Below are 25,243 nucleotides of genomic sequence, written 5' to 3'. Positions count from 1 at the left end.
CTGTTATGATGATGTAGCAGAGGCCTATGAATGGGCTGTTATGATGTTGTTCGATGTTGACTATTAGCAGAGAAAAGGCCAAACCTATTGCAGACCCCTGCTATCCTACACTGTACTAGTTTAGCTGCAATTTATTGTTTTGGGTGCATACACAGGAGGTCCCATACCGGGAAGTAATGACATCTAATATCAGCCCTGTTTTAAACCAAACCCTTTCCTCCAACCCTCACTCTCCCATTCTCCTCCTCTCCTCCCATAGTCTGGTGTGTGTGTGGGCTGAAGGGCGAGGGTTCATGGGGTCATGGTGTAGGGGTCAGGCGTGGTCTTCGATGGGAAAGACAAGGCGTGTGCTGCGGGACAGGAATTCCTGGTCCATCTCTCTCTCTAGTGCCTCTTCAGATGTGCTGCTGCTCCTCTTCCCGTTGACCCCCCAGCCCCCCGCGTCCGCCCCTCCACTGGACGCTCCTTTAGCCGTGATGGCCGTGTCGTCGTAGGTCAGCGCCAAGTCGCCGTCATTCAGGATCAGGTCGGAGTCGTCGTCTCTCAGCTGCTCATGGTTCTGGAAGATGGGAACAGAGACATGAAGATGGGAACAGAGACATGAAGAGTTCGGCTATAAAAGCTAACTGACATTTACTCCTGAGGTGCTGACTTGCTGCACCCTCTACAACTACTGTGATTATTATTATTTAACCCTGCTGGTCATTTATGAACATTTGAACATCTTGGCCATGTTCTGTTATAATCTCCACCCGGCACAGCCAGAAGAGGACTGGTCACCCCTCATACCCTGGTTCCTCTCTAGGTTTCTTCCTAGGTTCTGGCCTTTCTAGGGAGTTGTTCCTAGCCACCGTGCTTCTACACCTGCATTGCTTGCTGTTTGGGGTTTTAGGCTGGGTTTCTGTACAGCACTTTGAGATATCAGCTGATGTAAGAAGGGCTTTATAAATACATTTGATTGTTCCTCTATTCATTCAATCAATCAAAGACATGAACAGAGAGTTTAGAGGAGAGTTAGAGGAGGGTTAGAGGGGCGTCAGAGGGGCGTCAGCGGAGTGTTAGAGGGTTAGCGGAGGGTTAGAGGAGGGTTAGAGGAGGGTTCGAGGAGCGTCAGCGGAGCGTCAGCGGAGGGTCAGAGGAGGGTTAGAGGAGGGTTAGAGGAGGGTTAGAGGAGCGTCAGCGGAGCGTTAGTGGAGCGTTAGCGGAGGGTTAGAGGAGTGTTAGAGGGTTAGAGGAGGGTTAGCGAGTTAGAGGAGGGTTAGAGGAGGGTTAGAGGAGGGTTAGAGAGTTAGAGGAGGGTTAGAGGGGGGTGTAGCAGAGGGTCAGGGGGTTACAGGAGGGTTAGAGGGGGGTTAGAGAGTTAGAGGAGGGTTAGAGGAGAGTTAGAGGGTCAGAGAGTTAGAGGAGGGTTAGAGGAGGGTTAGAGAGTCAAAGAGTTAGAGGAGAGTTAGAGGAGGGTTAGAGGGGGGTTCGAGAGTTAGAGGAGGGTTAGAGGAGGGTTAGAGGGTCAGAGAGTTAGAGGAGGGTTAGAGGTTAGATAGTTAGAGGAGGGTTAGAGGAGGGTTAGAGGGTCAGAGAGTTAGAAGAGGGTTAGAGGAGGGTTAGAGGGTCAGAGAGTTAGAAGAGGGTTAGAGGACGGTTAGAGGAGGGTTAGAGAAGGGCTAGAGGAGGGTTAGTAAGAGCTCCATATTGTCCGGATGAGTATGTCTAAGACAGACAGCTGCTGGATTAATCACACAAAGCTGACAGACAAACCAGCTGTACTGTGTTACACACACAGGACAGCTTTAACACTGTTCGTACAGAGAAAGCAACAGTCGATGTACACTGAGTTTACGAAACATTAGGAACACCTTCCTAATATTGAGTTGCACCCTATTTTGCCTTCAGAATAGCCTCCATTAGTCGGGGCATGAACTCTACAAGGTGTAGAAAGCGTTCCACAGGGATGCTGGCTCATGTTGACTCCAATGCTTCCCACAGTTGTGTCAAGTTGTCTGGATGTCCTTTGGGTGGTGGACCATTCTTGATACACCCAGGAAACTGTTGAGTGTGAAAAACCCAGTAGCGTTGCAGTTCTTGACACAAACCGGTGCGCCTGGCACCTACTACCATACCCTGTTCAAAAGGCACTTAAATATTTTGTCGTGCCCATTCACCCTCTGAATGGCTCATATACCCAATCCATGTCTCAAAGCTTAAACATGAGTCTTTAACCCGTCTCCTCACCTTCATCTAAACTGATTGAAGTGGATTTAACAAGTGACATCAATAAGGGATCATATCTTTCACTTGGATTCACCTGGTCAGTCTGTCATGGAAAGAGCAGGTGTTCCTAATGTTTTGTCAATGTAGCTACATCGTAATGATCAATGTTTCCTTCCATCATACTGTGACAAATAAAGCTCTGATCGGGTTGGACCGCCAATCAATGCCACTAGTCCCCAGGGTGTAGGGAGTGTGTGTGTGTGTGGGTGTGAGTGAGTTGAGTTTATATAGGGTCGGTGGACTCGGATTACAGCCTGGTGAAACGGATCAAAGTTAGTAATCAGGATTACATAATCTGGCGGCAGGGTAACCTAGTGGTTAGAGTAACCGAAAGGTTGCAAGATCAAATCCCCGAGCTGACAAGGCACAAATCTGTCATTCTACCCCTGAACAAGGCAGTTAACCCACTGTTCCACTGTAGGCTGTCATTGAAAATAATAATTTGTTCTTAACTGACTTGACTAGTTAAAATAAAGGTAAAATAAAAAAACAATCTGGGTGAGTGACCGATTCAACATTTATCTGGAATGAGATAACCCTAAAGGACAGCTCTACATCCAACGGTCAGTGGACAGGATGTACTTGGTATTTATCTGGAATGAGATAACCCTAAAGGACAGCTCTACATCCAACGGTCAGTGGACAGGATGTACTTGGTATTTATCTGGAATGAGATAACCCTAAAGGGAAGCTCTACATCCAACGGTCAGTGGACAGGATGCACTTGGTATTTATCTGGAATGAGATAACCCTAAAGGGAAGCTCTACATCCAACGGTCAGTGGACAGGATGTACTTGGTATTTATCTGGAATGAGATAACCCTAAAGGGAAGCTCTACATCCAACGGTCAGTGGACAGGATGCACTTGGTATTTATCTGGAATGAGATAACCCTAAAGGGAAGCTCTACATCCAACGGTCAGTGGACAGGATGTACTTGGTATTTATCTGGAATGAGATAACCCTAAAGGACAGCTCTACATCCAACGGTCAGTGGACAGGATGTACTTGGTATTTATCTGGAATGAGATAACCCTAAAGCAAAGCTCTACATCCAACGGTCAGTGGACAGGATGTACTTGGTATTTATCTGGAATGAGATAACCCTAAAGGACAGCTCTACATCCAACGGTCAGTGGACAGGATGTACTTGGTATTTATCATTTAGAGAGACAAACAGCAGAGAAGTAAAACACGATTTAACTGTTGATTTGTTCCATTAATGTTAACAGTGAAATACTGACGATAATCTACAACATCTTGAGCATAAAAACATTATTAATAGGGACATTTCAGTCGGTGTGAAAGGTAACATTATTAATAGGGACATTTCAGACGGTGTGAAAGGTAACATTATAATAAAGGACATTTCAGACGGTGTGAAAGGTAAAAACATAAAAACTCAAGGCTGTAGCGGTTGTAGCAGCTCTCCCATAGGTTATTTAGCTCGGATAAGCAGAGCTCTAGTTACCGAAGGGAAGCAAAACGGGGGGGGGGGGGGGGGGTCCAGTACTGGCGTAATGCAGATTCTCTGGACCCCCTCCCCACAAGGTCGGAGTTCGGGCCACTTCAGATACATGTTTACTGGTAGGCCTATTAGGTTGTCATATCCGGGACTAAAATGACAGATGTGGTGATTTGTGCTCGTGCACATAACTACATTACCTGAGCTCCCCCCAATAAAACTTCTCATCCGAAAAAGGGCTTTAGTCTTGAATGATACCGAGATATACCAGACAGAAGGGTCTGTTGATATTACAACCACACAACTCAAACACCCGTTCACCAGGATGAAGAAAATCTCAAACTGCTTTTTTGAACCTTCATGAACGGTTGTCAGCTAAAGATGACCATCTGTTTTGCATCTGCCAATGTGTTGTCTGTCCAGTATCCAGACGACCCCAGAGATTCCTATACAGTGTCTCTCTCTATAACATGTTGAGGCCGGCAATTAAGGAGAATGAGGCTCGATGTTACAGAACTGCTGTATTTGAAGCATCACTCCCTTCTGCCCAGTTTCCCAGATATTACTGTAATATATTACTGTAATATATTACTGTAAGTAATAACTGTACTGCGTACTGGCGGCAGAGAAGGAGCAGGAGAGCAAAAACTGTGTTACAACGGCGCAGTTTAATAATGAAAATCACCGTAAACAGAAACAATCAATACAATGGGTACAAAACCGGTCGTACGCCAGAATAAACAGCACCAGCACTTACAATAAACAATTCTGGACAAGGACATGGGGGGGAACAGAGGGTTAAATACACAACATGTAATGATGGAATTGAAACCAGGTGTGTGGGAAGACAAGACAAAACAAATGGAAAATTAAAGGAGAGGAACCAACTTCGGTGGAAGTCGTTACTATTGGCAATCAAGCTGTTTTTACCATCCCTGTAACTGTCGCTTCTGCAGAGAAATAGTTTTTCCTAAACTAAAACTCCTAAAGAGGTACCTCAGATGGAAGCATTAGGCTCTGGGTCCGAGACTGGTATGTTCTGTTGAACACCTCAGTAAACTCCACTCACTAGCATCGTCCTTAACCACAGCATATCCCCTTACTTTCAATCAGTTTAGTTATTTATTTCCCTACATATGAGAGGAACCAGAACACAACAGGGCTGATGGATACTAAAGCCCTGCTGATTCTATTGGGGGGGGCTAAGATAATAAATATCCCACAGCAGAGAGGAGCCAGAACACTAGAGGACTGATGGATACTAAAGCCCTGCTGATTCTATTGGGGGGGGGGGGGGGCTAAGATAATAAATATCCCACAGCAGAGAGGAGCCAGAACACTAGAGGACTGATGGATACTAAAGCCCTGCTGATTCTATTGGGGGGACTAAGATAATAAATATTCCACAGCAGAGAGGAGCCAGAACAGTAAAGGACTGATGGATACTAAAGCCCTGCTGATTCTATTGGGGGGACTAAGATAATAAATATCCCACAGCAGAGAGGAGCCAGAACAGTAAAGGATGTTGTTATGGTTGTTATGGTGATACTAGTTATCAAAGTGCAGCTGCCTCTACTCTTAAACCCCTGGATGGTGTTTTTCATAGAGCCCTTCGTTTTATTACAGGAGACCTGAACAGGCCTACCACTGTTGTGTCATCGGCAAATGTAATGATGGTGTTGGAGTCGTGCCTGGCCGTGCAGTCATGAGTGAACAGGGAGTACAGGAGGGGACTGAGCATGTACCCCTGAGGGGCCACAGTGTTGAGGATCAGCATGGCAGACGTGTTGTTGCCTACCCTCATCACCTGGGGGCGGCCCGTCAGGAAGTCCAGGATCCATGTGCAGAGGGAGGTGTTAAATCCCAGGGAACTTAGCTTATTGATGAGCTTTGAGGGCACTATGGTGTTGAACGCTGAGCTGTAGTCAATGAAGCATTCTCACATAGGTGTTCCTTGTGTCCAGGTGGGAAGGGCAGTGTGGAGTGCAATGGAGATTGCATCATCTCTGGATCTGTTGGGGTGGTATGCAAATTGGAGTGGGTCTAGGGTTTCTGGGGTGATGATGTGAGCTTAAACCAGGCCCAGCTCCAGCTCCACTTGATCCTTTTTATTGAAGAAGTGAGAAAGAGGGAAAGTGTGTGGTGTACCTTTTACCTCTATAGTGGCATCCATCTTAACTAGTTAACATTTCACACAGATTGCCAGGGTTCAGTAAGCAACTAACGCATTATAACTTGAGGAACGGCAAGGAGTCGTATTCCAGTTAATACTATAGCGAATTGGTTACTAATGTTAGCTCATGTGATGTTATAACATTAGCTAGCTATCTACCGTAAGCTGTCACACCATAAACTCAATGATTTGATCAGATGAGTTGGCTAATGTTGCTCAACATTTCTCTGCCTAGCTAACGGAAAATCCGATCCAGCTAGCAAGATACTTAACAATGCTAATACTTGTTCCACCACACTTTCTCCCTCACCTCAAACATTTTTTTGTTTTTTGGTTACAGCTCATGAAGTATGCATCATCACCTTCTCACCCCCCGGTCTCCGTGGTCAGGCTTCTCACCTAACGTTACCTCTCCGTTACCGTTCAGGGGACACGCTGCTGTAACCTTCTCACCCCCCCGGTCTCCGTGGTCAGGCTTCTCACCTAACGTTACCTCTCCGTTACCGTTCAGGGGAAACGCTGCTGTAACCTTCTCAACCCCCGGTCTCTGTGGTCAGGCTTCTCACCTAACGTTACCTCTCAGTTACTGTTCAGGGGACGTGCTGCTGTAACCTTCTCACCCCCCCGGTCTCTGTGGTCAGGCTTCTTACCTAACGTTACATCTTCGTTATCGTTCAGGGGACTGCTGTAACCTTCTCACCCCGGTCTCTGTGGTCAGGCTTCTCACCTAACGTTACATCTTCGTTATCGTTCAGGGGACGTGCTGCTGTAACCTTCTCACCCCCGTCTCCGTGGTCAGGCTTCTCACCTAACGTTACCTCTCCGTTACCGTTCAGGGGACACGCTGCTGTAACCTTCTCACCCCCCCGGTCTCCGTGGTCAGGCTTCTCACCTAACGTTACCTCTCCGTTACCGTTCAGGGGACACGCTGCTGTAACCTTCTCACCCCCCCGGTCTCTGTGGTCAGGCTTCTCACCTAACGTTACCTCTCTGTTACTGTTCAGGGGACGTGCTGCTGTAACCTTCTCACCCCCCCGGTCTCTGTGGTCAGGCTTCTTACCTAACGTTACATCTTCGTTTTCGTTCAGGGGACTGCTGTAACCTTCTCACCCCGGTCTCTGTGGTCAGGCTTCTCACCTAACGTTACATCTTCGTTACCATTCAGGGGACGTGCTGCTGTAACCTTCTCACCCCCGTCTCCGTGGTCAGGCTTCTCACCTAACGTTACATCTTGGTTACCGTTCACGGGACTGCTGTAACCTTCTCACCTAACGGTACCTCTTTGTTACCGTTCAGGGGACGTGCTGCTGTAACCTTCTCACCCCGGTCTCCGTGGTCAGGCTTCTCACCTAACGTTACCTCTCCGTTACCGTTCAGGGGACTGCTGTAAACCTTCTCACCCCGGTTTCCGTGGTCAGGCTTCTCACCTACCATTACCTCTCCGTTACCGTTCAGGGGACGTGCTGCTGTAACCTTCTCACCCCGGTCTCTGTGGTCAGGCTTCTCACCTAGCGTTACCTCTCCGTTATTGTTCAGGGGACTGCTGTAACCTTCTCACCCCGGTCTCTGTGGTCAGGCTTCTCACCTAGCGTTACCTCTCCGTTATCGTTCAGGGGACGTGCTGCTGTAACCTTCTCACCCCGGTCTCTGTGGTCAGGCTTCTTACCTAGCGTTACCTCTCCGTTATCGTTCAGGGGACGTGCTGCTGTAACCTTCTCACCCCCGTCTCCGTGGTCAGGCTTCTCACCTAACGTTACCTCTCCGTTACCGTTCAGGGGACACGCTGCTGTAACTTTCTCACCCCCCCGGTCTCCGTGGTCAGGCTTCTCACCTAACGTTACCTCTCCGTTACCGTTCAGGGGACACGCTGCTGTAACCTTCTCACCCCCCCGGTCTCTGTGGTCAGGCTTCTCACCTAACGTTACCTCTCTGTTACTGTTCAGGGGACGTGCTGCTGTAACCTTCTCACCCCCCCGGTCTCTGTGGTCAGGCTTCTTACCTAACGTTACATCTTCGTTTTCGTTCAGGGGACTGCTGTAACCTTCTCACCCCGGTCTCTGTGGTCAGGCTTCTCACCTAACGTTACATCTTCGTTACCATTCAGGGGACGTGCTGCTGTAACCTTCTCACCCCCGTCTCCGTGGTCAGGCTTCTCACCTAACGTTACATCTTGGTTACCGTTCACAGGACTGCTGTAACCTTCTCACCTAACGGTACCTCTTTGTTACCGTTCAGGGGACGTGCTGCTGTAACCTTCTCACCCCGGTCTCCGTGGTCAGGCTTCTCACCTAACGTTACCTCTCCGTTACCGTTCAGGGGACTGCTGTAAACCTTCTCACCCCGGACTCCGTGGTCAGGCTTCTCACCTACCATTACCTCTCCGTTACCGTTCAGGGGACGTGCTGCTGTAACCTTCTCACCCCGGTCTCTGTGGTCAGGCTTCTCACCTAGCGTTACCTCTCCGTTATTGTTCAGGGGACTGCTGTAACCTTCTCACCCCGGTCTCTGTGGTCAGGCTTCTCACCTAGCGTTACCTCTCCGTTATCGTTCAGGGGACGTGCTGCTGTAACCTTCTCACCCCGGTCTCTGTGGTCAGGCTTCTTACCTAGCGTTACCTCTCCGTTATCGTTCAGGGGACGTGCTGCTGTAACCTTCTCACCCCGGTCTCTGTGGTCAGGCTTCTCACCTAGCGTTACCTCTCCGTTATCGTTCAGGGGACGTGCTGCTGTAACCTTCTCACCCCGGTCTTCGTGGTCAGGCTTCTCACCTTACCTCTCCTTTACCGTTCAGGGGATGTGCTGCTGTAACCTTCTCACCCCGGTCTCTGTGGTCAGGCTTCTCACCTAGCGTTACCTCTCCGTTACCGTTCAGGGGACGTGCTGCTGTAACCTTCTCACCCCGGTCTCTGTGGTCAGGCTTCTCACCTTGCGTTACCTCTCCGTTACCGTTCAGGGGACTGCTGTAACTTTCTCACCTAACGTTACCTCTCCGTTACCGTTCAGGGGACGTGCTGCTGTAACCTTCTCACCCTGGTCTCTGTGGTCAGGCTTCTCACCTAACGTTACCTCTCCGTTACCGTTCAGGGGACGTGCTGCTGTAACTGGTCAGTTGGTTGTCTCTTCTTTCTTCAGTCGCGTGCTGCACTGCATTCTGTTGTTATGTAAAACGATTGGCTGAGCCTTGGATACAGTCAGTATCTTTCCAATTGCGCGTCACTCGTTTGCTTACAGCCAGTAGGGATCCAACCCCCTCATGGGATCTACACTAATCACGTAGGTCACCTATTTTGGATTCAAAACAGCACATTTTTCCAAAAGGTGACAAGTTTGCATCCCTGCATCCTGCCGCCCTATCAAGACCAGGTGAGGGGTCACTTGGTCAGGGTTGTGTGGTCCAGCTCAGGAGCTACTGAGCCAGCTGCTGTGAGGGACTGGTTTTTGTGCCTTCAGAAGCTAGTAAGATGGCAGTGTCTGAGGAGGGACAATTTCAGCAGCTCTGTGAGAAGGTATGGGAAGAGCAGTGTCCTGCAGCGCCACCCTCTGGTGGTCCTGGTGGTCATACTAGCTCTTTCCAAGAAGCATACTGAGTAGCATTTGGGATATGAAGAACCTGTAGATGTATCCCACCACAATCATAACATGGCTTCTTCACGGTACACTCTGGGAAAGTGGGCATGGCCACACTTCCAGTAACATTTTCCATCTTTTATCCACTTCTCTATCTTTGTCTTGGATTCTCCCTTCATATTTGTGCACCTGGTGATGTAGTGTTTACTGCTGTTACAGAAAAGATAGTTAATAGTGAACTTCATATGGGTTTCAGTCGCAGGAGGTACCACTGATTGAGTGCGCTGTGCACTAGGATTCAGTGGGTCCGCACCATGATATATGTTGGCGGTCTGAACCTTGGATCTGAGGTTCTGCCTCTCTCTACTGTTGCTCTGCACCTGTTCTTGATGGTAGCGCTGGACCAGTCTGCTTGACAGTCTCTGCTGCTGAGCCTTGTCTTGAAGCCACCTTGGCAGATTGTAGGGATTAAGGTTTTCGGAGTGTAGTTGACCATTCAGCTGTAAGGGCTCTATGAAGCCATCTCGAAGATACTTCGGCAGCTTGCTGAGAAGTCTCAACATTGGAATAGCAGTTCAACTCATAGCCATAAGGACCTTCCAAGGATAGCAACATCCTTGAAAGCAGATGGACTCATAGAGCAAAGCTCTGGAACCCTGACACGGAACCCAAACCGGTTGTGCGCCATCGTGTGCCATCGTGCATAAATTTATTTTGTTCCCCCCACACCAAACGCCATCACGACACACAGGTTAAAATATCAAAACAAACTCCGAACCAATTATATTAATTTGGGGACAGGTCGAAAAACATTAAATATTTATGGCAATTTAGCTAGCTAGCTTGCTATCTAATTTTTGTCTTTTTTAGCTAGCTTGTGGTTGGCACCTAATTTGTCCTGGGATATAAACATTGAGGTGTTATTTTAACTGAAATGCACAAGGTCCTCTACTCCACCAATTAATCCACACATAAAACGGTCAAACGGATCGTTTCTAGTCATCTCTCCTCCTTCCAGGCGTTTTCTTCTCTTGACTTTATATTGCGATTGGCAACTTTCATAAATTAGGTGCTTTACCGCCACCGACCTCGTTCATCTTTCAATCACCCACGTGGGTATAACCAATGAGGAGATGGCACGTAGGTACCTACTTCTATAAACCAATGAGGAGATGGGAGAGGCAGGACTTGCAGCGCGATGTGCGTCAGAAATAGAAGTGATTCTATTTTAGCTCTTGGCAACGCAGACGTTTGTTGGTGTGCGCAAGCAGTGTGGGTACAATAATTGAATAACATAGATTTCTAGATTTATTTTGCAACGCTTGGGCACAGGACGCGAGCGGTGTTGTCAGCCTGTGAGAGTCACCAACCTTCACATCTTGGGCTCACTTTGAGCGAGCTGATGGAGTTGGACATACTGGAGCGCCTGAATGATAGCTGTGTATTGAGAGAGCTGATGAGGTTGGCCATACTGGAGCCTGAATGAAAACTGTGTATTGAGTGAGCTGATGAGGTTGGCCATACTGGAGCCTGAATGATAGCTGTGTATTGAGTGAGCTGATGAGGTTGGCCATACTGGAGCCTGAATGAAAGCTGTGTATTGAGTGAGCTGATGAGGTTGGCCATACTGGAGCCTGAATGATAGCTGTGTATTGAGTGAGCTGATGAGGTTGGCCATACTGGAGCCTGAATGAAAGCTGTGTATTGAGTGAGCTGATGAGGTTGGCCATACTGGAGCCTGAATGAAAGCTGTGTATTGAGTGAGCTGATGAGGTTGGCCATACTGGAGTGCCTGAATGATAGCTGTGTGTTGAGTGAGCTGATGAGGTTGGCCATACTGGAGCCTGAATGATAGCTGTGTATTGAGTGAGCTGATGAGGTTGGCCATACTGGAGCCTGAATGATAGCTGTGTATTGAGTGAGCTGATGAGGTTGGCCATACTGGAGCCTGAATGATAGCTGTGTATTGAGTGAGCTGATGAGGTTGGCCATGCTGGAGCTTGAATGATAGCTGTGTATTGAGTGAGCTGATGAGGTTGGCCATACTGGAGTGCCTGAATGAAGCTGTGTGTTGAGATCAAATCAAGTTTTGTTTGTCACATGTACAAATAATTAATCCTAGACTTGGCGCTCCGGTACCGTTTGCCATGCGGTAGCAGAGAGAACAGTCTATAACTTTGGTGACCGGAGTCCATGACAATTTTTGGGCCTTCCTCTGACACCGCCTAGTATATTGGTCCTGGATGGTAGGAAGCTTGACCCCAGGGATGTACTGGCTCTAACTTTGCTGACGACAACCCGTCAGTAGGACGACAACCCGTCAGTAGGACGACAACCCGTCAGTAGGACGACAACCCGTCAGTAAGGACCGACAACCCGTCAGTAGGACCGACAACCCGTCAGTAGGACGACAACCCGTCAGTAGGACGACAACCCGTAGGTAGGACGACAACCCGTAGGTAGGACGACAACCCGTCAGTAGGACCGACAACCCGTCAGTAGGAAGACAACCCGTCAGTAGGATGACAATCCGTCAGTAGGAAGACAACCCGTCAGTAGGACGACAACCCGTCAGTAGGAAGACAATCCGTCAGTAGGAAGACAACCCGTCAGTAGGACGACAACCCGTCAGTAGGAAGACAACCCGTCAGTAGGACGACAACCCGAAGGTAGGACCGACAACCCGTCAGTAGGACGACAACCCGTCAGTAGGACGACAACCCGTCAGTAGGACGACAACCCGTCAGTAGGACCCGTCAGTAGGACGACAACTCGTCAGTAGGACGACAATCCGTCAGTAGGACCGACAACCCGTCAGTAGGACCGACAACCCGTCAGTAGGATGACAATCCGTCAGTAGGAAGACAACCCGTCAGTAGGACGACAACCCGTCAGTAGGAAGACAACCCGTCAGTAGGACGACAACCCGTCAGTAGGACGACAACCCGTCAGTAGGAAGACAACCCGTCAGTAGGAAGACAATCCGTCAGTAGGACCCGTCAGTAGGAAGACAACCCGTCAGTAGGAAGACAACCCGTAGGTAGGACGACAACCCGTCAGTAGGAAGACAACCCGTAGGTAGGACGACAACCCGTCAGTAGGAAGACAACCCGTCAGTAGGACGACAACCCGTCAGTAGGAAGACAACCCGTCAGTAGGAAGACAACCCGTCAGTAGGATGACAACCCGTCAGTAGGAAGACAACCCGTCAGTAGGACGACAATCCGTCAGTAGGACGACAATCCGTCAGTAGGACGACAATCCGTCAGTAGGACGACAACCCGAAGGTAGGACCGACAACCCGTCAGTAGGACGACAACCCGTCAGTAGGAAGACAACCCGTCAGTAGGAAGACAACCCGTCAGTAGGAAGACAACCCGTCAGTAGGAAGACAACCCGTCAGTAGGACGACAATCCGTCAGTAGGAAGACAACCCGTCAGTAGGACGACAATCCGTCAGTAGGAAGACAACCCGTCAGTAGGACGACAACCCGTCAGTAGGACGACAACCCGTCAGTAGGACGACAACCCGTCAGTAGGACCCGTCAGTAGGACCCGTCAGTAGGACGACAATCCGTCAGTAGGACCGACAACCCGTCAGTAGGACGACAACCCGTCAGTAGGACGACAACCCGTCAGTAGGAAGACAACCCGTCAGTAGGAAGACAACCCGTCAGTAGGAAGACAACCCGTCAGTAGGAAGACAACCCGTCAGTAGGACGACAACCCGTCAGTAGGACGACAACCCGTCAGTAGGAAGACAACCCGTCAGTAGGACGACAATCCGTCAGTAGGACCCGTCAGTAGGACGACAATCCGTCAGTAGGACGACAACCCGTCAGTAGGACCGACAACCCGTCAGTAGGACCGACAACCCGTCAGTAGGAAGACAACCCGTCAGTAGGATGACAATCCGTCAGTAGGACGACAACCCGTCAGTAGGAAGACAACCCGTCAGTAGGAAGACAACCCGTCAGTAGGAAGACAACCCGTCAGTAGGACGACAACCCGTCAGTAGGACCGACAACCTGTCAGTAGGAAGACAACCCGTCAGTTGGAAGACAACCCGTCAGTTGGAAGACAACCCGTCAGTAGGACGACAACCCGTCAGTAGGAAGACAACCCGTCAGTAGGAAGACAACCCGTCAGTAGGAAGACAACCCGTCAGTAGGACGACAACCCGTCAGTAGGACCCGTCAGTAGGACGACAACCCGTCAGTAGACCGACAACCCGTCAGTAGGAAGACAACCCGTCAGTAGGAAGACAACCCGTCAGTAGGAAGACAACCCGTCAGTAGGACGACAACCCGTCAGTAGGACCCGTCAGTAGGACGACAACCCGTCAGTAGACCGACAACCCGTCAGTAGGAAGACAACCCGTCAGTAGGACGACAACCTGTCAATAGGAACGACAACCCGTCAGTAGGAAGACAACCCGTCAGTAGGACGACAACCCGTCAGTAGGAAGACAACCCGTCAGTAGGAAGACAACCCGTCAGTAGGAACGACAACCCGTCAGTAGGAACGACAACCCGTCATTAGGACGACAACCCGTCAGTAGGAAGACAACCCGTCAGTAGGACGACAACCCGTCAGTAGGACGACAACCCGTCAGTAGGACGACAACCCGTCAGTGGGACCGACAGCCCGTCAGTGGGACCGACAACCCGTCAGTAGGACGACAACCCGTCAGTAGGAAGACAACCCGTCAGTAGGACGACAACCCGTCAGTAGGAACGACAACCCGTCAGTAGGAAGACAACCTGCTAGCCTGCTGTCCTGCACACTGAGCTGGTTAACTAACGACATGTAATATTTTCATAACAAATAGGAGAATGAGTCAGGTGCTGATTTCATTAGTCACTGTTGATGTTGTAATGGTAATAACATGTGAAACCAGAGCGTGTGACATTTCTTCTTTGTTCCTCTTTGACAGTAAAGTATCTTCCCCACCCAGCTAACATAAACAAATACTGTACATCCTCAATATATCTCAGTTGATTTGATAAGGGGCATGTAAACATTATGAGACTAGGTGGGGTACACTGTACATGCATCTGCGATGTATTTTTTGTGTGCGTGTTGCGTCTGTGAATGTGTGTGCATATGATTGTGATTGTTTACACTGTGTGCAGCGTCCAGTACTCACCTCGTAGGCCTGAGGGCTGGTGAAGCATCGTGCCAGGGGACCACAGCAGGATGGCAGGGTCGTGGTGAGAGGAGGACCACTGTGAGTCAACATGGGCTTCAGGTAGCTGGCATACCCTTAAGGAAGACAAAGACCTTTCCATACTAATATTACCCAAGGAACTCTAAAACAGTGATTTCTGGATTAGCTCGAGATTAATCTGAGAAGGTGTAAAAGTCTAGTGGGATGTCAGAATATCAGTTTTCATGTTGACAAATTGATAGTAGTCAGCATAATGAGGGCTGAGTGTGTTGCTGTGTAGGCAAGGCCTTCTGCTAAACCCCTGGGTTCAGGGAGAGGAGGAGGGAGCAGGAGGAGGGAGCAGGAGAGGAGGGGGGAGCAGGGGGAGGGAGCGGGAGAGGAGGCGGGAGCGGGAGAGGAAGAAGGAGCGGGAGAGGAGGCAGGAGCGGGAGAGCAGGATGGGTAGAAGGGGAAGAAAGAGAACAAACCCACTCTGTTGTAACAGAAGGAAACACCTTGTCCCAGTGTGGGTAGTAGAGTAGAGAGGAGTATTCTGCCTGGGTATCTAGCTAGCCCGTCTCCGCGGTTACGGAAGGGTATCTAGCTAGCCCGTCTCCGTGGTTCCGGAAGGGTATCTAGCTAGCCCGTCTCAGAGGGTATTGAAGGGTATCTAGCTAGCCCGTCTCAGAGGGAATTGAAGGCTACCCAGCTAGCCTGTCTCAGTGGGTATTGAAGGGTATAGTGGCTAGCACAGCCCACGTGTCTCCTATACATGGACAAAGAGACAACGGGAGTTTGACAGCAGGTGTAGTAGACCTTACAGTGAAATACTTACTTACAAGCACTTGACAAACAATGCAGTTAAGAAGGGGAGGGGAGGAAGAGAGGGGGAAGGGGAGGGGAGGAAGAGAGTGAGAGAGGGAGGGGAGGAAGAGAGTGAGAGAGGGAGGGGAGGAAGAGAGTGAGAGGAGGAGAGGGAGTGAGAGAGGGAGGGGAGGAGAGGGAGGGGAGGAGAGGGAGGGAATGTTAATTTCAGCATTTGTCCCTCAAGTACCTCTCCACAGCCACAGAATTCCCTCCATATCAGCATAGTGGAAAGGTCAGAAAGTTGAGATCAACCAATAAGTGGAGTTCTCTGGGTGTCTTGGTGAAACAACATATTAAAAGGATACTTGTGATCGAAGGTGTACCACAGCCTGAAGAGCCAGGCGCTCTCCTGCTTGGTTTTACTGACTTCTGGCATGGTCCCGTCCTACAGAAAGACATTTACACAACATCCATCATGTTCACACCTTCAACCACCATCCTGTGGATCAACTAGGGCCCTTAAATCCAACTCTGGCACTCAAAGCCAGTTCCACTGCGTTTTTTTCATTCTTCCCCTCTAATCGGGGACTGATTTAGTGGATGCAATTATTTATCAAGAAGAACAAAAAACCAGCAGGCTCTGGACCTCATAGGGTAAGAGATGAAAACCCCTGCACTTGTTGGATTTGAGAGATGAATATCCCTGCACTTGTTGGATTTGAGAGTTGAATATCCCTGCACTTGTTGGATTTGAGAGTTGAATATCCCTGCACTTGTTGGATTTGAGAGTTGAATATCCCTGCACTTGTTGGATTTGAGAGTTGAATATCCCTGCACTTGTTGGATTTAAGAGTTGAATATCCCTGCACTTGTTGGATGGATCATCAGTGCTCCTGAATCCATGACAATGTTGACAGTATTCACACCCCTCTTTCCGTTGTGGAAAACCACTTAGCAGAGGACAGGACACATTGAACAGGAGAGAATGGGAGGGGTCAGTCTATTGGCAGGCTGGTAAAGCAGAGACAGAGGTGTTGTCCCAAATGACCAATACGCCAGGAGTAGACAACCCTGTTCCTGGACCCTATACACCAGGGGTAGACAACCCTGTTCCTGGACCCTACACACCAGGGGTAGACAACCCTGTTCCTGGATCCTATACACCAGGAGTAGCCAACCCTGTTCCTGGACCCTATACGCCAGGAGTAGACAACCCTGTTCCTGGACCCTATACACCAGGAGTAGACAACCCTGTTCCTGGACACTATACACCAGGAGTAGACAACCTTGTTCCTGGACCCTACATCAGGGGTAGACAACCCTGTTCCTGGACCCTATACACCAGGGGTAGACAACCCTGTTCCTGGACCCTACACACCAGGGGTAGACAACCCTGTTCCACTAAATCAGTCCCCAAATCCAATACAACACATTACTGAGTACCACTCTCCATATTTTCTCATGTTATGGGTATGCTTGTAATAGCTCCATTCCTTTTCTTTTTTATCCTGAAAAACTTTGTTAAAAAGTTGTTAACTAAGCACAGGATAAATCCTAGAGGAAAACCTGCTTCAGTCTGCTTTCCACCAGACACTGGGAGATGAATTCACCTTTCAGCAGGACAATAACCTAAAACACAAGGCCGAATCTACACTGGAGTTGCTTAACAAGAAGACAGTGAATGTTCCTGAGTGGCCGAGTTGACTTAAATCTGCTTGAAAATCTATGGCAAGAATTGAAAATGGTTTTCTAGCAATGATCAACAACCAATTTGACAGAGCTTGAAGAATTTTGGAAAATAATAATGGGTAAATGTTGTACAATGCAGGTGTGCAAAGCTCTTAGACATTTACCCAGAAACACTCACAGCTGTCAAAGGTGATTCTGGAGTGACTGAATACTTATGTTAATTAGATATTGCTATACTTAATTCCCCCCCCCCCCTCAAAAATGTAACATTTCAAAAACACGTTTTCACTTTATTATGGGGTGTGTAGATGGGTGAGAAATGTGTGTTCATGGAATCCATGTTGAATTCAAGCTGTGACACAACAAAACGTTGAATGAGTGAAGGGGTATGAATACTTTCGGAAGGCCACTATATAGAGTCAGTTGTATCAAATCAATTCAAATGTTTTTTTTGTCACATGTGCCGAATACAACAGTGAAATGCTTACTTACAAGCATGTAACCAATAATGCAGTTCATTTGATTAACTGCAGCAGTTAACTGCAGCAGTCTTGGACCTAGTGCTTCGGTACCACTTGAGGTAGCAGAGAGAACAGTCTATGACTTGGGTGAGTTCTTGACAATTTTTGGGCCTTCCTCTGACACTGCCTAGTGTATAGGTCCTGGATGGCAGGAAGCTTGTCCCCAGTGATGTATTGGGCCGTACGCACTACCCTCTGTAGCGCCTTACTGTCAGATGCTGAGCAGTTGCCATACCAGGCAGTGATGCAACTGGTCAGGATGCTCTCGATGGTGCAGCTGTAGAACTTTTTGAGGATCTGGGGACTCATGTCAAATCTTTTCAGTCTCCTGAGGGGGAATAGGTGTTGTTGTGCCCTCTTCACGACTGTCTTGGTGTGCTTGGACCATGACAGTTTGTTGGTGATGTGGACACCAAGGAACTTGGCCCCCATTAACATCTGTCGACGTCAATGGGGGCCTGCTTGGCCCTCCTTCTCCTATAGTCCACGATCAGCTCCTTTGTCTTGTAGTGAGTGTTTTGTAGTCGGAGGCGCTCCAGGGCTGTTCAAAGAGCCAAGACACACGGGAAACAACTTCGACTGTTTTCAGTCTTACCCTAATAGGCCATGAACCCTGAACCAACCACAACATCCGGCAACCAGTAGAAGAGGAAGTGACATCAAAGTTGACTGATGAAGAGGGGTCTCTTTCCCCTGATGCCAGAACAGTTTATATCTCTCCAGTGGAGGGCAGGGTAGAAGAGTTTTAAACTTCCTCTTGAGAGTTGTAATAGTAGAAAGCACAAGGTGGTGCATCACCAGTACCTCTTAGAGAGATATTTATAACTTGTCAGAAATGTCCAGATCAACCCGCCTACAGATCAGTTAGGTTTTTTAGCACATAGATATTGTTGTATTTTTCTTGTCACTCAAATATCCCATGAATACACATGAGACAGGGCAAAAATGTATAGAATTCCAAGAAAATGTGCTTTAAAACAGCAAATTATTCTTTGCATCACAATGACAAGATGTGTAGAATTGCAGGTAATAAACTTTAACAAAATGTTCTCCACCACCAAAGGGAACAGATGGTGACATGAACAGGGCTTGAATAACCAGAGGGAAAAGGGCTTGAATAACCAGAGGGAACAGGGCTTGTATAACCAGAGGGAAAAGGGCTTGAATAACCAGAGGGAACAGGGCTTGAATAACCAGAGGGAACAGGGCTTGAATAACCAGAGGGAACAGGGCTTGAATAACCAGAGGGAACAGGGCTTGTATAACCAGAGGGAACAGGGCTTGAATAACCAGAGGGAACAGGGCTTGAATAACCAGAGGGAACAGGGCTTGTATAACCAGAGGGAACAGGGCTTGTATAACCAGAGGGAACAGGGTAGGAATAACCAGAGGGAACAGGGCTAGAATAACCAGAGGGAACAGGGCTAGAATAACCAGAGGGAACAGGGCTTGAATAACCAGAGGGAACAGGGCTTGAATAACCAGAGGGAACCAGTAGAGGGGACAATGGGACACACAGAGATAAACAGATGGGCTCTGGTCTAAAGTAGTGCGCTATATAGGGAATAGGGCCCTGGTCTAAAGTAGTGCACTATATAAAGAATAGGGCTCTGGTCTAAAGTAGTGCACTATATAGCGAATAGGGCTCTGGTCTAAAGTAGTGCACTATATAGGGAATATGGCCCTGGTCTAAAGTAGTGCACTATATAAAGAATAGGGCTCTGGTCTAAAGTAGTGCACTATATAGGGAATAGGGCTCTGGTCTAAAGTAGTGCACTATATAGGGAATAGGGTTCTGGTCTAAAGTAGTGCACTACATAGGGAATAGGGCTCTGGTCTAAAGTAGTGCACTATATAGGGAATAGGGCTCCATTGAGGACAGAACCATAGACTCACCCCTTGAAAGAGCAGGAAGTTATCTCCACATTGTTGCAGGTCTTGATCTGGATCCACTCCGACCCTGTAGAGAGGTCAGGACAGGTTAAAGATATCCACTCTGACCCTGTAGAGAGGTCAGGACAGGTTAAAGATATCCACTCTGACCCTGTAGAGAGGTCAGGACAGGTTAAAGATATCCACTCTGACCCTGTAGAGAGGCCAGGACAGGTTAAAGATATCCACTCTGACCCTATAGAGGTCAGGACAGGTTAAAGATATCCACTCTGACCTGTAGAGAGGTCAAGACAGGTTAAAGATATCCACTCTGACCCTGTAGAGAGGTCAGGACAGGTTAAAGATATCCACTCTGGCCTGTAGAGAGGTCAGGACAGGTTAAAGATATCCACTCTGACCCTATAGAGAGGTCAGGACAGGTTAAAGATATCCACTCTGACCCTGTAGAGAGGTCAGGACAGGTTAAAGATATCCACTCTGACCCTGTAGAGAGGCCAGGACAGGTTAAAGATATCCACTCTGACCCTATAGAGGTCAGGACAGGTTAAAGATATCCACTCTGACCTGTAGAGAGGTCAAGACAGGTTAAAGATATCCACTCTGACCCTGTAGAGAGGTCAGGACAGGTTAAAGATATCCACTCTGGCCTGTAGAGAGGTCAGGACAGGTTAAAGATATCCACTCTGACCCTATAGAGAGGCCAGGACAGGTTAAAGATATCCACTCTGACCCTGTAGAGAGGTCAGGACAGGTTAAAGATATCCACTCTGACCCTGTAGAGAGGTCAGGACAGGTTAAAGATATCCACTCTGACCCTATAGAGAGGCCAGGACAGGTTAAAGATATCCACTCTGACCCTGTAGAGAGGTCAGGACAGGTTAAAGATATCCACTCTGACCCTGTAGAGAGGTCAGGACAGGTTAAAGATATCCACTCTGACCCTGTAGAGAGGCCAGGACAGGTTAAAAATATCCACTCTGACCCTGTAGAGGTCAAGACAGGTTAAAGATATCCACTCTGACCTGTAGAGAGGTCAGGACAGGTTAAAGATAGTTTGGAACCACCAAGACTCTTCCTAGAGCTGGCCTCCCGGCCAAACTGAGCAATTGGGGGAGAAGGGCCTTGGTCAAGAACCCGATGGTCACTCTGACAGAGCTCCGGAGTTCCTCTGTGGAGGTGGGAGAACCTTCCAGAAGGACAACCATCTCTGCAGCACTCCACCAATCAGGGCTTTATGGTAGTGGCCAGACAGAAGCCACTCCTCAGTAAAAGGCACATGACAGCCCACTTAGAATTTGTCAAAAGGCACCTTAAAGACACTCAGACCATGATAAACTACAGTCCAGCAGAGTCCAGTCCAGTCGAGTCCAGTCCAGTCCAGTCCAGTCCAGTAGAACAGTAGAGTCCAGACCAGTACAGTAGTCCAGTTGTCCAGTCCAGTAGAGTCCAGTACAGTAGTCCAGTCCAGTAGAGTCCAGTAGAGTCCAGTAGTCTAGTCCAGTACAGTCCAGTAGTCCAGTCCAGTACAGTTGTCCAGTCCAGTACAGTAGTCCAGTCCAGTACAATAGTCCAGTAGAGTCCAGTACAGTAGTCCAGTAGAGTCCAGTACATTAGTCCAGTCGAGTACAATAGTCCAGTAGAGTCCAGTACAGTAGTCCAGTAGAGTCCAGTACAGTAGAGTCCAGTACAGTAGAGTCCAGTAAAGTCCAGTTCGGTACAGTCCAGTACAGTACGAACCAGTACAGTCCAGTCCAGTAGAGTAGCGACCAGTAGAGTAGCGTTCAGTACAGTAGGAGTCAGTTCAGTCCAGTAGAGTCCAGTCCAGTAGAGGCCGGTACATTACAGTAGGAACTAGTCCAGTACATTACAGTAGGAATCAGCCCAGTACAGTAGGAATCAATCCAGTAGTAGAGTCCAGCAGAGTCCAGTCCAGTAGAGTACATTAGGAATCAATACAGTCCAGTAGAGTAGCGTCCAGTACAGTAGGAGTCAGTCCAGTCCAGTAGAGTCCAGTCGAGTTTAGAATAGTCCCGTCCACTACAGTAGAGTACAGTAGAGTCCAGTTCAGTACAGTAGAAACCAGTACAGTCCAGTAGAGTAGCGCCCAGTAGAGTAGCGTCCAGTACAGTAAGAGTCAGTTCAGTCCAGTAGAGTCCAGTCCAGTAGAGGCTGGTACATTACAGTAGGAATCAGCCCAGTACAGTAGTAATCAGCCCAGTACAGTAGGAATCAGTCCAGTATAGTACAGTCCAGTAGAGTCCAGTCCAGTAGTCCAGTCCAGTAGTGTCCAGCCCAGCCCTGTCCAGTAGAATCCAGTCCAGTAGAGTACTGTAGGAATCAATACAGTCCAGTAGAGTAGCGTCCAGTACAGTAGGAGTCAGTCCAGTAGAGTCCAGTCCAGTAGAGTACAGTAGGAATCAATACAGTCCAGTAGAGTCCAGTCCAGTAGAGTCCAGTCCAGTAGAGTCCAGTCCAGCCCAGTAGAGTCCAGTCCAGCCCAGCCCAGTAGAGTCCAGTCCAGCTCAGTAGAGTCCAGTCCAGCCCAGTAAAGTCCAGTCCAGCCCAGTAAAGTCCAGTCCAGTAGGGTCCAGTCCAGCAGAGTACAGTAGGAATCAATACAGTCCAGTAGAGCAGTCCAGTAGAGTCCAGTCCAGTAGAGTCCAGTCCAGTTCAGTAGAGTATAGTACAGTAGAGTAGTCCAGTACATTACTGTAGGAATCAGTCCAGCAGAGTCCAGGCCAGTAGAGTATAGAACAGGACAGTAGAGTAAAGTAGGACTCAGTACAGTACAATCCAGTAGGAATCAGTCCAGTAGAGTCCAGTACAGTAGGAATCAGTCCAGTCCAGTAGAGTCCGGTTCAGTAGGAATTAGTACAGTCCAGTAGGAATCATTCCAGTCCAGTAGGGTTCAGTCCAGTAGGAATCAGTCCAGTAGAGTCCAGTCCAGTAGGGTCCAGTCCAGTAGGAATCAGTCCAGTAGAGTCCAGTTCAGTAGGAATCAGTCCAGTAGAGTCCAGTCCAGTTCAGTAGAGTATAGTACAGTAGAGTAGTCCAGTACATTACTGTAGGAATCAGTCCAGCAGAGTCCAGTAGAGTATAGAACAGGACAGTAGAGTAAAGTAGGACTCAGTACAGTACAATCCAGTCCAATAGGAATCAGTCCAGTACAGTCCAGTAGGAATCAGTCCAGTCCAGTAGAGTACAGTCCAGTCCAGTAGAGTCCGGTTCAGTAGGAATTAGTACAGTCCAGTAGGAATCAGTCCAGTCCAGTAGGGTCCAGTCCAGTAGGAATCAGTCCAGTTCAGTAGGAATCAGTCCAGTAGGAATCAGTCCAGAAGGAATCAGTCCAGAAGGAATCAGTACAGTTGAGTCCAGTACTGTTGAGTCCAGTTCAGTAGGAATCAGTTCAGTAGGAATCAGTCCAGTAGAGTCCAGTTCAGTAGAGTCCAGTTCAGTAGGAATCAGTTCAGTAGGAATCAGTTCAGTAGGAATCAGTCCAGTGGAGTCCAGTTCAGTAGAGTCCAGTTCAGTAGAGTCCAGTTCAGTAGAGTCCAGTTCAGTAGAGTCCAGTTCAGTAGGAATCAGTTCAGTAGGAATCAGTTCAGTAGAGTCCAGTTCAGTAGGAATCAGTTCAGTAGGAATCAGTTCAGTAGGAATCAGTCCATTAGGAATCAATCCAGTAGGAATCAGTTCAGTAGGAATCAGTTCAGTAGGAATCAGTCCAGTAGGAATCAGTCCAGTAGGAATCAGTCCAGTAGGAATCAGTCCAGTAGAGTCCTGTTCAGTAGGAATCAGTTCAGTAGGAATCAGTCCAGTAGGAATCAGTCCAGTAGAGTCCAGTTCAGTACAGTGGAATCAGAATCATTCAACTTGTCTTTTGGCTGCTACAGAGTTTCCACTACAGCTAACTGCCCTAACTCTAATAAAACATCCTCCTATGCACACGCTGTGCATGTTCAGGTTCACTTAGAGTCAGTCCCAAATGGTACCCTATTTTCTATGTAGTGCACTATATATAGAGCACTATATAGGGAACAGGGTGCCACCAACGGGCACTATATAGGGAACAGGGTGCCACCAATAGGCACTATATAGGGAATAGGGTGCCACCATAGGGCACTATATAGGGAATAGGGTGCCACCATAGGGCACTATATAGGGAATAGGGTGCCACCATAGGGCACGAAATAGGGAGCCACCATAGGGCACGATATAGGGAATAGGGTGCCACCATAGGGCACGATATAGGGAATAGGGTGCCACCATAGGGCACTATATAGGGAATAGGGTGCCACCATAGGGCACGAAATAGGGAGCCACCATAGGGCACGATATAGGGAATAGGGTGCCACCATAGGGCACGATATAGGGAATAGGGTTTCATTTCGGACACAGATTTGGGAACAAACCTGTCATCCATTTTACTGGTTGATGCCATGTTCCTAAAACTGTGGAATAATCTAACCAACTGGCTGCTGTGCTGAAACAATAACATGATATAGTTTAATCAGATTGATTGGATGCTCTGATTAAATTGATTGGGTCCCTGCAGCAGAGCTATGACCAATCCGATCACACATTGAATAGGGAACCAGATGGAGATTGGGATTAAATATTATGGCATAAAGACATGAGTGGTTTAGTTCAATCCGTCATCACACAACAACAACCAGGCTATCACATCCTATATAAACCCTATCATATCCCATATAAACCCTATCACATCCTATATGAACCCTATCACATCCTATATGAACCCTATCACATCCCATATAAACCCTATCACATCCCATATAAACCCTATCACATCCCATATAAACCCTATCACATCCCATATAAACCCTGTTACATTATCACATCCCATATAAACCCAGTCACATCCCATATAAACCCTGTTACATTATCACATCCCATAGAAACCCAGTCACATCCCATATAAACCCAGTCACACTATCACATCCCATATAAACCCAGTCACATCCCATATAAACCCTGTTACATTATCACATCCCATATAAACCCAGTCACATCCCATATAAACCCTGTTACATTATCACATCCCATAGAAACCCTATCACATCCCATATAAACCCTATCACATCCCATATAAACCCTGTTACATTATCACATCCCATATAAACCCAGTCACACTATCACATCCCATATAAACCAAGTCTCACTAACACATCCCATATAAACCCAGTCACACTATCACATCCCATTTAAACCCAGTCACACTATCACATCCCATATAAACCCAGTCACATCCCATATAAACCCAGTCACATCCCATATAAACCCAGTCACATTCCATATAAACCCAGTCACACTATCACATCCCATATAAACCCAGTCACATTCAATATAAACCCAGTCACATTCCATATAAACCCTGTTACATTATCACATCCCATATAAACCCTGTTACATTATCACATCCCATATAAACCAAGTCTCACTAACACATCCCATAAAACCCAGTCACACTATCACATCCCATATAAACCCAGTCACATTCAATATAAACCCAGTCACATTCCATATAAACCCAGTCACACTATCACATCAGTGATGTGGAGGTAAACCCAGGCCCTGCATGTCCCCAGGCACCCTCATTTGTTGACTTCTGTGATCGAAAAAGCCTTGGTTTCATGCATGTCAACATCAGAAGCCTCCTCCCTAAGTTTGTCTTACTCACTGCTCTAGCACACT

General features: G+C 48.0%; 1 protein-coding gene across 1 annotated transcript in view; it reads right to left on the bottom strand.

The window, feature by feature from the left end:
* Window positions 1–225: 225 nt before the first annotated feature.
* Window positions 226–25,243, bottom strand: part of LOC139412169 (solute carrier family 9 member 7) — a 191,953-nt gene continuing 166,935 nt past the window's right edge. Inside the window, exons 13-16 of the mRNA XM_071159018.1 lie at window positions 19,535–19,598; window positions 15,794–15,873; window positions 14,622–14,727; window positions 226–559 (exon numbers count right to left, since the gene is read on the bottom strand). Of these exons, the coding sequence (XP_071015119.1) occupies window positions 314–559; window positions 14,622–14,727; window positions 15,794–15,873; window positions 19,535–19,598 (496 nt within the window). The 3' untranslated portion in view covers window positions 226–313. The remainder of the gene's footprint in view (window positions 560–14,621; window positions 14,728–15,793; window positions 15,874–19,534; window positions 19,599–25,243) is intronic.

The sequence above is a fragment of the Oncorhynchus clarkii genome, chromosome 1 (genome assembly GCF_045791955.1).
Source record: "Oncorhynchus clarkii lewisi isolate Uvic-CL-2024 chromosome 1, UVic_Ocla_1.0, whole genome shotgun sequence".
Lineage (NCBI taxonomy): Eukaryota > Metazoa > Chordata > Actinopteri > Salmoniformes > Salmonidae > Oncorhynchus > Oncorhynchus clarkii.
Note: the sequence above shows the minus strand (reverse complement) of the source record. Positions and strands in the feature narration are given on the sequence as shown.